General features: G+C 39.5%; 2 protein-coding genes across 7 annotated transcripts in view; one reads left to right on the forward strand and one right to left on the reverse strand.

The window, feature by feature from the left end:
* LOC105569839 (midasin) overlaps positions 1–14,343 on the reverse strand; it is a 104,598-nt gene that overhangs the window by 35,228 nt on the left and 55,027 nt on the right. The window lies entirely within an intron of this gene.
* LOC105569838 overlaps positions 1–14,343 on the forward strand; it is a 61,578-nt gene that overhangs the window by 2,317 nt on the left and 44,918 nt on the right. For 2 of the 5 annotated variants that reach the window (XM_012026591.1, XM_012026596.1), the window contains exon 1: positions 2,262–3,511. The exons of 1 other annotated variant lie outside the window; for it this stretch is intronic. Coding sequence is in view for 1 of the 4 variants with exons in the window: in XM_012026596.1 (XP_011881986.1) it covers positions 3,495–3,511 (17 nt within the window). In the remaining 3 variants the exon portion in view is untranslated. Of the gene's footprint in view, positions 1–2,261; positions 3,512–14,343 lie in introns of those variants that run through there. 2 more of the 5 variants (XM_012026593.1, XM_012026595.1) reach the window with 2 other exon arrangements.

Below are 14,343 nucleotides of genomic sequence, written 5' to 3' on the forward strand. Positions count from 1 at the left end.
CATAAACTTAATTTTGCAGATCGGGAAAGAATTCTTCTCATAAATAAGCTTCGTCGCATGAAGGAATAAAATGATTGCATAATAAAAATCACCCATTAGAATAAATGTCGAATATTTGTTGAACAAATTGGTGAGACGAAGAGAATTAATCGTCCAATATAAAAAGTTGATAACAACGTCGCCGGCCTGATGCGGCACGGTGCGATCTATCGGTTAATGCGCACACCTCGCTGCAACAAGACGCAACGGGATGAAATCAAGCGTGAATTGCACGTCCAAATTGTTCGGAACGAACCTTATGGATTTGCACTTCGTTAGGTCATTCGGCGGTCATATTGACTTTTTTCCGATACGTTCGTCACTCAATCAAGCGTACGATATTACTTGATAAATTCACGAAAGCCGTGCGTCAAGATTTACATCGAGAGAAAAATCTACAATGCGTAAACAGGTCTAATGGTTCAAATAAACGAAATACGTACGGATTGATTTAATTAACGCGACAAATAACATTTTGTTAATTCAATATTTATTGTTTGTCAAACACGTTGACGAATTTTAGTGTTGCAACTTGGTTATGTCACGTTTATTCGCCCGGCAAAATAAATATTTGCTTGCACCGTAAAGAAAATACATGTGAAATTGCAATTATTATAGTAGGTAATATTGGCACCATCTATCAAAGGTGTATATTTACATACGTCAGTGAATTTACACCTTGTAGATAAAATTATTATCTTATATAACAAGTAAACTGCTTGCTTTTATTTGTGTACATTTTACAATTTTTTGTAAAAGTACATAAATTTATACACTTCCGTTTGTTAATAGTGTAATTGCTACACTTATTATGTATGTAATTTTACATACTTTTTTACAGTACGTATGAAGTGCATGTGAAGAAACTAAACGCGTCGAAAATCCCTTTCCAAAAATGTTTCCTGATAATTTAAAGAAATTTTTTTAATGTTCCAGAGTAATAATCGCAATGAAAAAAGTTGGTGTTTGAAAAATCTTATTGAATTTATATCGTCTTAGATGTAAAAATTGTATTAAAGATATAAAATGTAATTTTACATACTTTTTTAACAATGTGGACGAGAGTATATTCTATTCGCCCAGTCAGTGTTATTCACTTTTAAGCATTTTTAGTCTCGTTTCCTTAAGACACAGTTATTCGTGCGTTAACAACGGTCAAAACTATTTCATTAACTTACACGATTAATACTTTTTTATTTAAGCGTTTTATTTAACTATTTTTATTTTGCAGTTGATTGACGTGTATAGTTCCGGCTTTTACGCGTTTATTATTATAATTTATATACGCGTAGAGTTATTTTACCAAGAAGTTCCCCATATATGTCGCTGCTGCACTGGGATGAAATTTAGTCATCGGGTGAAATGCGTTGGCACCCGCTTGTAAAGCAGTGCAAGTGACGTCACGGAAACGACATGTAAGCGCATTGTTCATATGCGAGTGTTGGAATTCGCGAAACATTGTACATATACAAAAATTTCACCGAAGTCGTTATGCGAAACGTTCGCGAAACAACGCGCATTTTGTATATAACGTTAAATACATCGAGTTAAATATACAGCGACTGAAATACAATGCACTTCCTCTCTGTCCTTTGCCTCATCTCATTTATGGCCGTAGTAAATTTCACACCGTCAAAATAATGAGATATTAACGGGCTGTTGATTTTGTAAATTTTCGACGTAATATGAGATTAGATTTCAATTCCGTTATGAAATTAGCAGCTTGCGATTAATTGTTATATGCGCTAGAATAATATTTTAACTATCAAGAGAAAATTTAAACGATTTATTATCGTTACACGCAATATTTGGCAAGCTAATGTTGAACCTTTAGTGTCTACAATTTCATAATTTTCATAAAATTATGAAACAAAGAAAGAAAAGGTATATAAATGCTATGAGATAGATGACAATATTTCGTTTGCTACTTATTTTTTAATGTTATACTTTTATATTATTTTTCATATAAAGAATTATAGAATATATACGTATATATAACATTTATTTTTCTGAGTATTCAAACGCTTGAAGGAATAGAAGTATAGAGATGTGTGGTCCTGACAGATACCGGTTGTAATATTAGATCATATTAAGAAGCTCGAGGCAAGCTTTTTCCCAAACCATTCTGTCGCCAATATCTCTCCCTACACGACAGTATTATTTTCTTTATAGCGAAGATCGTATCGAAGAAAACAGCAGTATCGGCAACATATCTCGAAAGTTAGGCGCACATATTCTCTAAATTGAGAAGACATTCGCAAAGGCACGAGTCGAGTCTCGGTTAAGTGCAAGATCCCACAGCTTACGTGGGTGGTGATGATGATATTAAGAAAAAGTGTCCGCAAAAATTGGCGATTGGCCAATTGCCGCAGTCATTGAGGGACAGCTTGAAGCGACCCGAAATTGAGTGTATGTCGAGGACGATAGCGTCCCGGGGCTGGAATCTTACGAGCTGGAGGAGAGCGTCGAACCAAGTTCCGAAGAAGAAAGATAGAGTGCGAAGATGGGGGCATGGTAGGCAGTGAGACAGAACTGAGATAGAATTTTGAGAGAGACAGGAGATATAAAGACGAAAGGGGGGGGAGGAAGAAAGAGAGCGAGACAGATACGGAGTGGGAAGCTGGCGAGGGGAAGCTGGAGAGAGAAATACCGAGAGAGAAAGGACAGAGAGCGAGAGGGAGGAGCAGTTCAGAAGCAAGGGTAGCGGGGGAGGGTCGCGGCTTCGAATCAGGGGTTGCTTTCAGAGGAGCACGCAGTGCTCTCTCGTCTCGCGAGCCGGGAGAACGGGAGAGAACGTGCGTGCCGGCTCGCAGGAAGAGGGTAGTTTTCTCACACCCTCGGCAGACTCCTACCCTCGTGGTCCCCGTCGCTCGTTCCCGCCGAAAGTGGAACTTGGGGCAGAATCGCGACAAAATCGTCAGCTGTGTCAACACCTCCCTACCCTCCTTTCTCCTTCCGCCTCTCCGTTTCTCGCACCTCCGTGAAATCTGGACGAGGCATTCGGGAATGAGACGTCAGCCAATTAATGCGTCGGGATTTAAGACCAGGTGGAAGATCAAGGACTAACACTCGCGCGGACAACGTGATCCTCTCGAGGTATTCCTCGATGTTCTAACTTTCGCTTTCGCGGAAGTGCTCTCGTGCTGGAGAACGTCGCCGAAATCACGAACAATTAATGTGCCGATTAAAACGACTCGAAGTCAAGTGAAAGACAAAAAAAATGGAAGATTGCAACGCGATTCTCAGGCTGTTCCGCGGCGCAGGATTTAGCTCGTAAATCTCCCTAAAGGGAGTTATCGATTGAAAGATCGGTATATACTCCCGACTGATCAAGCACCCTTAATCCTAACCGACGCATTCCCTTCAATGGTTCATTCGATGGTCCAATCGGTCGTGAGTTGATTAACCTCTCAGGGATGGAGAAATTAACGCAGCGAGTGCTTTAGCTCAGATATATGGCGTTGATATCACAGTGAGTTTTCGCTGATCCGCGATTTTCTTTTATCCTCACGAAGGCAGGGAGAATCATTTAGACTGTTTCGCCTCATTTTCAAGTCCCTGGAGATTTCAATGAGACAGTCGGCTGTGAAGCAGCCAGATTAACGCGTTAAACAGCTTGCAAGGACTATTGCAAACATAAATAAAATGTTTCGTGACAATATAAATAAAAGAATAAGTGCATTTAATCTGTGCATCAGCGCAGTGAATTTAAATGATACGTTCTAAGTACACTTCTACCGCAATTAAGTTCTTTATTTACCTGATAAAAATCGTTATGTAACCAGGTAAAAGTAATGCAAAGCGGTTTAAAAAATACAGACATTTTTCGTACAATTATAAATAATAGATACTGAAATACGATTAATAATAAAACTTATTTGAAAGAACGGCACTCTTCAATTTGTAAATGCTAACTACTTTGACGTGAAAGATCACAAAATAATTTATTAAAAGCGTTCATTAATCTTCCACTCAAGAAATTGTGCATTTAACGTCAGAAATCAAAAAGACGCAATTATTTATTTAATATTAGAAGCGAAGAAAAAGTGATTACCGTGTCACTTCATCGCGCTTTCATTATTTTTTTTGGGGGGGGGGGGACCAGCTAATAAACGCACGTCGTTGAAAACTCGGCCAAGACGTGTAAGGGTTAACGCCCTAAAAGAATCGCAATAGGATCCTTGTGGTATTTCGGGGTGGAGACTGGTTGAGGCTGGTCTGGCAACTTTAGCCGTATAGTGAATATTAAGATCGCAAATCTACAAATAGCTGCTCCGTTTCTCCTCTCGTCCTGTCAACTACAGTTTGATATATAAAAACATATCCAGTGTGAGAGCAATTCTCAGAAAAATTATTCTTACGATTTTAGCACGATGACAGTGTGAGTTTTTATCTTCTGAATTGGTCATTCGAAAGTAGTATGCCCTTTTCTCAGCCTCGGCTGTGAAATCTTTTATAATCGTATACGACAGAATACATTGTCACTGTTAAACTCCGCGAAAACTACGATACTAGACACAGAAAAAAAAATTGAAACGAGAAAGCTTTGACACCTTCGTTGCATTCGTTCTCGTAAAAGCCCGCGTTACCGTACAGGTGGAATCGAGTTTTCAAAGAGCAAGAACGATAAACATAAAGACTCACGATCGCTTTACGAGGTCCATTGATACGAAATAGCGCTCTTCAATAAATGCAGGCCTCGATACTTCAATGCGAACAGTGAGATTAAGTTTTGTTTGATCACTAGCTATCGAGTGTAATCACTACTTGTTAAACCATAATTATATATTTTACTACGATATTAATGAATCGTACGCTGATTATGGTATCTAAACGCAATTGCACTGATATTTAAATGCACTATTTATAGATTTGATTTCCCAAGAAACTATTCGAACAACTTTTATTCAATTAGTATCTGCCCAATCAACACATTAATGACATGTTAATGCACACATCTGGCATGAATAGCCAAATATTGAATGATTAATATACTAGTCGCATATAGGAGCTAATTACTTCTACAGAATCAATTAGCCTAACAATTGTAATATCTTGCTTCATTAAATACTGCCGTTGATATCTAGCATTTAATGCAGAAAATATAGATGACGCAATAAATAACAGCACTTCTCGGTAGTCTTACAAAAATTTATATACGGCTTCCATCTTAGGTCAGGAAATTTTATGTTTCGTGCGATATTTGCAAATATGATATTTTTATATACGGCAAACCCCAGGATAGTCAAACGAACGAACCGCCGCTGCGCACGGCAAGCAATTTCGTCGAGGAGGCTTCCTTGGTTGATCTTGGGTCGCGCGGGACTCTCGTCGTTCTATTTGCCGAGCCGGAGGAGAGTTTATCTTTCCGGGTCGCGGATCCGGCTTTATTTAATTATTCCTTTCGGTACACTCGCCGAAATCGCGGCGGCAGTTGGGTCTCCCATTGCGCTTACAGACCCTGATTTAGATCCTGTGAATACGGTCGATTTAGCCCGCGAGATAGCACCCGCGACAAATCGGCCGAGAGAAATATCCATGAATATTCTAAATATCAGCTGTTGATAAATTGAAGTGACTGGTAACGCTAATACCTGTCGAAATGAAAAATCATCACCGGCGGAACGAATACGAGCTGCGGCTGCAAACTCGTTACTTTGCACGCCGACTTCGCAACGTTTGTCGACTCGATTTTATTCCAAAATTAGCGGATCCAATTAACCGTGGTGTCTAACGAGGCAAACTTAATTTAACTCGTTTTTCCGCGCTGCACGCGACGCGGAAATCCCTTTATTATGTCAGTCGCGTCGCCGTTTCGGAAATTACGCGCCGATAGGGTCGCGCTTTTTGCCAGATTGGAGACTAATTTCGACATAAATTCGTCCTTGCGGAGTGAAGCTAAAACGGGGGCACGTATCCCGTCGATATCAAATTTGCCTTTGCCTTTCCTTCCTCTTTCGCGAATACAAGAGACGGTAAATCAATTCGCGGTGTAATTTAATCTTAAATAATCGAATTGAATTTCAAAGAGTAGGCATGTAAGTTTCCGCCACGAAGGCAAGTTCGCCTTTCTCTTCCAGCTACTTAAAAGTAAAGAACGCGATCATATATTATTAGCGAAAGAACGTAACGACGAGAGCCCACGTTTTGCCCGACCAAAGAAGGATGATTTAATTCAATTTCAATTAACCGATTCTAATTTACGTAATTACGTAATTAAGCGTGCAACATATAATTCGCTTTCGCTGAATATAGCTTTTCTAAATCTCGTAAAATTAAAATTCAATTAATTTAATCTCACTCCTTGGACCACGAGACTATAAATTTCCATCGAAATTCACATCTCACCTTGTCGCGAGAGTAATAGAAAATCCTGTGAATTCCCCCGCGAAGTAACGTACATAAATAGAGTTTTACGTTTTAGCAGAGCAAGGACTAATTTCCGAACAAATTCGCCCTCTCGTCCTCGAGTGCCTCCTCGCCGAGGGAAAGGCGGGCTGGTAAGTTTCTATCGGTAACCGTGTTCGTCTTTTCCGTTCGCGTCGGCGAAAACAAGGAACAACCCCGTTGCTGCTAACTTCCAACCGAAACAGTTCGGTTCGGCGCTGATGAGTTCGAGCGTGCGATGGAAACTTCGGCGCGGTGGAACGTGTCCGGTGAACACGGCACCCGGACGCGTTTCTGATGCGATCCGGCCAAGTTTTCCCCGGGACCGTGCGCCGATTGTGTCCGGGTCAGCGGGGAATAAAAGGAGATCCGCTTCTGATCAGACTCGATTACAGTACTTGTCCGAATTAGCGCTTGTCGGAGCGCGAGGGATGCACTTAAAGCATTCGAACGGCTTGTTTCAGGTGGTACACGGCTGTACCAAAAGTCTTATCTTGCTTCATCCGGAAAATAAACTTACCGCGAGTTACATTCACGACAAATAACGTTGACATATGATTTTCGTCTCTCGTTGTGGTGGTAGACTGGGGTATTCGAGGATAACGGAAAAACTGATAGCTTTAATCACGGAATCAGAATCGATCATGGAATAGGATCATGAATAGCTGTCGTTTATTCATTAATCGCGTCGCTAATATTAATCCGACGGTGACCGATAAACGAAATACTGTGTAACAAAGAAATTAAGATGGAATCGTTGTAATTAAACACGCCGGATATCGGCGGAGGAAATATTAACGCGTCAAGAGAGCTAAATCGGGATGGTGGCGGCAATTAACACAATATTCTATACCTACATGCTGGACCGGCGGGGACAGGTTAAAATAATTCCGAGCCGTGCTCTCCTGCTACGCTTATCTAAATATTAACACTCGCTAAAATCCGAACGCAAGTCTGCACACTTTACGTCACTTATGCCGTCACAAAAGCCTCTCGGAAACGTTGAATGTAATATCAAACAATGGACCGGCGGGAATGAATGATGCATGTAACTGGCAAAATCGCGCAAAACCGCGTATTGAGTTTGATATTGTATTTCGCCACTTTGATGTTAACAAACCGCAGTATATACACGTGTCGTTCACGCGCCATTAAACCGCCGTTCCATAAGACCTTTATTCGTACCATTCGCGATCCGTTCTGTCGGTGCCAATATTTCCGTCCAATCGCAAGCCATAGAATCTTGAACATTAACCGAGTTCCCTTTGTTTCAGCTATATTTCAGTAATCTCATTTTTATCAGCGAAAGAAATAAAAACTTTATTTCTCCCCTCACTGTAACAAAGTTACATGTAAAATTACAATTATTATAGTGGATAATGTTGGGACCATCTATTAAATATATCTTTACACACGTCAGTTTTACACCTTGTAGGTACAATTCTTACCTTATATAATAAGTAAACTGCTTGCTTTTGAATGTGTAAATTTGACAATTTTTTGTAATTTGTCATCATTTATAAACAAGTATTTACACAAAGAGTAAACAGTTTTTGTAAAAGTACATAAATTTATATATTTTCGTTATCAATAGTGCCATCGTCACTCTTGTTATGTAAGTAATTTTACATACTTCTTTTTACAGTGTTTCCGGTAATATTCTCAGGCTTGAAAACCTTTCGCGGTTTTTTAAATAATTATTTTACAAGAATATTGGTTTTTAAGCGGCTTGTCGTGATAAACGCGAAGTGGATTGTAAACATTATGGTTTTAGATACTTCCGCGGCAAAGATTTTCTTCGGGTGCGCTTATCAAATTTTATCCTCTTCTTCCTTACTTTCGAGAGAACTGAACTGTAACTCGCTATACGTTACTTTACGACAATTTTTTTACTCGTAGCTTCTGCCTCTTTTTAGAATTTATGCGCAGATTTAGCATTACTAAAATATCGATTAACTTGGTCTGAACTTTTTCTATTAGCCAGTTCAATACACGATAGAAACTTCACTCTCTTTAACCGGTTCCTCTTTAATCGCTTCATTCTCGTTAATTTTTTTCCTCAGTTTATCATTTGCGTTTAAATCGCTGCCTTACTTCCGTAAACAAAAACGTTTTTCGCTCACCAGAAAATTAAATGTGACGTTAATTTTCTGGAACACTTCATAGAATTCGAGAAGTCATTTGATTTCTTTTTCTCTTCCTTAGCGCAGGCGCACTCTTGTATATCCATGCTGGAAAATTAAACTTTTCAAGGCTTCTCTCATGCAGGAGAATCACGGCGCGAATACGAGGGGCTTTAAGACGGGCATAAAAGGCGATAATAAAGAATGCTTTACATTGAGCGTATACTCCTTCACAACATATAACCCAAAGATACAGTTAATACAGTGTGTATAAAGAAAAATTGCAGTCGCCTCAATCTCGAGGCGTTAATGACTATTTAACGCTAAAGATTGAAGCTCGGCAAATTAAATCTCGAAGACAGAAGCAAAATCTTGTTTCTTTCCTTAAATAGACTCTACTCATCGTTAGATTATTTATCTTCCGGTAACGAAAAAGGTCGGGAAAGAACGGCACAAAGAACAGGCAATCGGACGTGATTAATTATTACCGTCCGATACCTCTTGTCCGTTGAGATAAGAAAAAAAACGGACATATTGAGCATTCTGTTGAGACAAGAGAGGAACGTATCAAGTATTCGGCCAGAATTTGTTGTTGGTGCTCGTGAAATAATGAAATCTTTCAAGAATATCAAGGCGAAGAGAAAAAAATACAATGCAGGAGAATATTTAATTCGCAACCCGACAGACAATTCCCACGAAAATTTCCTTTCGGACGACGCTTTTAAATTCCTATACCGTCTCGACATCGGGTGTAATTATACAAATACGCGAAATCGATTGAAAACATATCCCCGAGAGAGGTGGCTCTTTATAATGTGCTGGTTATGTTCTCGCGTAGTTATATTCGCGACAAAATGAATTTCACTCGGTAACAATTAGCAACTACTGCCTGCAGCGTGCAGTATTTAGTTTTTTGTACGTTTGCGTCATAAATTATCCAATGGACAGGTGGCTTCCAATGGAACTGGCTTACTTCTCTTGTGCAAAACGAAATCTGTAATGCTGTTTATGCAGCTGGTAATTACTGGCGATTATCTGCCTTACAAAGTATCCTGGCATTAGCTTGCATTCGCATGTACGCTCTGAAGATCATCGCGTTTCATTACAATCGTTGGCTTGGGTAAACAGTACGCAAACACACGTGTTAACATATGCAGCACTGGATGAAATTAGACCGGAAGCAAGAAGAGCTGAATTAGTCCGGCATTTAAGATCTGCCTGCGTGAATGCGTTCCGTAGATAATTTTAATCAAGGTTAGGAAGTAACTGGTTACTTGTAACGAAGTTGCAGCTACAGTTACTCTTTTTTGGTAACGCTAACTTCGTTACTTTCTCTCCGTCTGTAACTGTAACTTAACTCAGTTACATTTTTGCGACAACTAGCAACTAATTTAATAGTTACATTAAGGGCCAATTTAGCAAACGTCGATTAACAGCTAACCGAAGATTAATTGATTCTCTGTCTTCTTAGATAACAAGATCGAAAAAGATAGGGAGTTAACTCAACTCTCTTTAACAGTTAACCAACGTTTGTGAAATTCGCCCCAAGAGTTACTTTATATGTATTTTAAACCTCCACAGATCGCATTAGGCCGTGCATTTTGCGCGTAAACGCCTTTATCGACACTTTACTATTCAAATGCAGATTTGATATTTTTATTTTCATCGCAAGAAAGTAACTGCAAAGTAACAATTAGTTATTTTTCGAGTGACAGTAACTAGTTACGATTTTAGCAAAAAACCTGTAACTGTAACTAAATGCTTTCATAAAGTAACTTTCCCAACTCTGATCTTAATTAGATGAATAATATATTAAAATATTGTGTAAACATTTTCGGATACAATTCTAATAACGAAAATAATTTATTTAAACGTCTATTCAGCGAAGGAAGTGTTTAGTAAAAATTTTATTTTTACTTAAAATTAGAATAAAAAAATTAAGGGAAAAGGTATTTTATATGTTTTACTAATAACCAAGTTTTTATTGAAAAAAATTAATGCGTTGGCACTAGTGCAGCTTTAGTTCCGGTTAAGCTCATACATTTCTGATGGGAGTGAAAAGTCTTTCGCGCCGATCACATGTTTCGTATGTGAGTTTAAGTGTCGCTACGGGACAGTAACAACGTTTCGAGGTGAGAATTATTCGTCGTGGACAAATGCTAAAAACTGAACGCGAGAATCATGGTGGGAACAGTACCGTAACTTCTCGTTGTTTAGCATTGGACTGTTCCTCCCTTGGGCGCCTGTAGCTTCTGAATATTGCAACGTCGCCGTAGTTTGTAGCGCTTTGTATACTGCGATAAGGACGCGCTATTTGCAAGATGCAAAACCAATTACATCGCCTGCGAACATATCGATCCTGTGCATATCCGTGAGCGTTGAGTGCTTCTCCACATCGTCTAAAATTACTCAATCTGAGGCCCGTTGGCCTCGTTCGTCTTTTTTCAATGTTAAAATTGTTCAAAAAGGAAATATCTCATCCCCCATCAAATTTCTCCTTAAGATTGACATTCTCTCGACAGAAAAAAAATCAATTTCCTAATTATTTATATGCTTCGAAAGTAAAATCGTTTCTGTTTGTCTCGAATTTTAAATATGTTAACTGAGAATAAAACTTTAATTTATATTTTATTTCAAGATTTTGACGAAACGTTTAGCTATCGAGATTTTAAAATTGAATCTGCTTGAAAGTTAAGGCAGAAACATATAATTTCAATTTTAATTTTCCAGAAATCACTTTGAAAGAGATAAAAATTTGATGAAAAAATTATCGATCGATAGCATTAAACAATTACAGAATAATGTATATATAAAAATATACAGAAATACATTTTTGTTCCTCTCACTTCTGTCGAAAAGAAAACTTAAACATGGCGTTTAAAGAGAAAAATAATTTAAGCTTTTTTATGAAAAGGGGCTATTTAAATGTCATAAGTCAAGAATTCTTACGAAACCGAATAAAGACTTTCTAATCGCGGCTTTCCCATCGTCATTACCTCGCGCAAAAAAATATCGCAAGAAAAACCTCGTCCGCCTACGAATTTCCGAAACGGCCTTTTCGCCATGGAGAGGAGATAAAAACAAACGTCCTCTCGTTCTTTTGATGACCGTGGAATCCTTGGCGAGTGCTCGCGAGGGAAACGTTACTGCTCTCTTTTTTGCCTATACTCACTTTACATCCTATCATAATAACGTAATAGAGTTTCTCAAACCGTGGGTGGCGTATCGTAGTCGGGCATGTCTCAATACTCAACCTCTATGATAAAGTAAATCTAAAGAAATTGCAAATCTCGACTAAACAGTTTGTAAATTTTAACTTGCACGTATTTTATATTATCACTACATTATATTTATTTGTCATAGCAAGATAGAAGAGAATCTCTTATCGACAATTAAGTCACCTATTCTGAGTCATTATTCTGAAAGAATTTTAATAATTAAAAAAAATTTTGATATACGTTTTAACACGGTTTCCGGAAGTGACATACACTCCAAACAACGTTAATATAAATGTGTGACAAAATCCATAAAATGTCCGTGAGGAACATTTCGTTTTCACAAAATTGTAGAAGTTATTCCAAGCCGGGAAAATCGGACGACTTGTTTCGTATTGCACAAAGGTTGTGGAAATCGTTGCATTAAGGCTCGCGTAAGATTAAAGAAAGATACGATTGAGTATACAGAGAAAGAGAGTGAGCGGGAAGAGATTCGCATTTGCTCCACTTGGATTTCGCGATACACTGTCGCGTGAGTACGACAAAGCCACCGGTATTACCGGCTCAATGCCCCCCTCGATACGTCTTCTCGCGCGACAGCGGGGTAGTTTCGCGCTCTCGTCGACGCAGTTTTGTGCCTCGCTGCACCACTGGCGTGTAGCGTCATAATCCGGTCTGTATTATAGCGACGAAGGCACCGTCGTTGCACGGCGTAAATGCGGACCGGTGTACAAAAGCCGCGGATTCGTTTTTCCGATACGCCCAATCGCATCGATCAACGTTGACTTTCGTACATTCGTGCGTGATCCATCGCGCTGGGATCATCCGAAATTACGGCGGAGAATTTCTGCTGTTCGCCGGAATAATTTGCCCCTCTACCACGTCGACACGTTGACGTCAGACGTGAATTATGAATTTCAACTTTCGCATTTCCCGACGTTAGAGAGAATAACGAACTAGAATTGTAGCTTTGAAAAAGGCGGTCTCTTTTGTCGCCCGGGATGCATCCCCTGCTTTCGTTAACGATGAATATTTATATTTTATTGTGTTTACGTCTCTCTACGCGCACAAAGCATCTGTCGGCGAGAACATATCGCGGTCGATTCGTCCGCAATTTTTATTCAGTTCTTCCGCGTCTCTTTTAAACGCGCCTCCGCTACAAAGCGGGGCTATCGAACAGCGAGTTGCGTTCTCCACTGTTATCGCTAGAACATCGCTTTCATCAGAATTTACGTTGCACCAGCGTTAGTTTCGCTCGGTAGTTTCGGTTATCCTTCGGCCGACGTAACAAAAGTACCGTGGACAAACGGAAATGACCTTCCACCGTCTTCGGACTAATCTTGCGGACATTAAGCACTTCGGATCCTTAGTAGCACAGCGCATTGGCTAAACGTAAACCCGATACAAATATTGGGCCAATGTTCAAACCAACGTTTGGCCACTGCACTGTGCTATTAGAGATAGATTCGATTTTCAAATCAAATAATAGAGCAAAGTCCTCTATTATGAGATAGGATTTTAATACGAGATAGCAGGTTTTCAACGTGCAAAGTCAATCACCAATTTTGTTCTTTTCGCAACGATTACAAGATCAATTTTCCACTACACAGATTACACTCCAGGGGTAATAAATTCATGATGGAACCAACAGACGATGCCTATTAATTCAGCAGAAACTCCGCTATCTCGCACTAGGGGCCCATCTCATAATAGGGGACTTTCCTCTACTTCCTGCGGTAAAACTGCCCGGTTGCACGCAGATCTTTCTCATTCTATTCAATGTGTGAGCAATACGGTACCTCGCGAGATCGAATCTCGAGACTAATTCACGGGGGCGTGTTGTCCGAACTTTCAAGGGGGATGTTATTTATCAATATTACATAACGGCGAAAAATGAAAAACACGTAACGCACGGTTCGCGTCACGCACGGGTTTTCAAAGTTGTATCGACGCGAACCTTCGTTCAACGCGACGCGGAGTCGCGTTTGATAAAATTTTAGCAGCCACTATTTCAATGTAATTAAATGCCGGTACTCCTTTTCGCGCCATGTTGAAAACCTTACGAACTACTCCGCCGTTTATCTTCCCGACCACTTTCGACAGGCCGACACGTGGGAAAGGCGCAGCGCTCGTCTCATCGTCGAATTCTCATTAACCGGATATAAGAATCCTTGTTTCGCCGAGTGAAAGAACGAAGAGTCATCAGTGTTGAACAACGTTTCAAAAGTGTCGCGCATGCAGGTGTCATCGGCGGGAAATTCCGGCAGGCGGTTCGCTTTGCGATATATCGATAAATACAAATGTACGCCCCAATTATTTTACGCCGATTTATGTCGAAAATATACGCGATACAGCATGATATTTCATATTTGCTTTTTATTTATTATATAAACAGACAAAGTAAATCTGCAGGTATAAAGTAAATTTTATTAAATGTGGTATTTTCAGTTTTATAAATATGAGAAATGCAGCGGTCATCAGCTTTAATTAAGCCATCGATTTTTGCCGAAAGAAGAGTAAAATACAGATAGCGTTTGCGTTAATCATTTATTTATCGGTGTTAATATTGAAATAATATA

Source organism: Vollenhovia emeryi, unplaced genomic scaffold (assembly GCF_000949405.1).
Source record: "Vollenhovia emeryi isolate VEMERY1.0 unplaced genomic scaffold, V.emery_V1.0 DF939122.1, whole genome shotgun sequence".
Lineage (NCBI taxonomy): Eukaryota > Metazoa > Arthropoda > Insecta > Hymenoptera > Formicidae > Vollenhovia > Vollenhovia emeryi.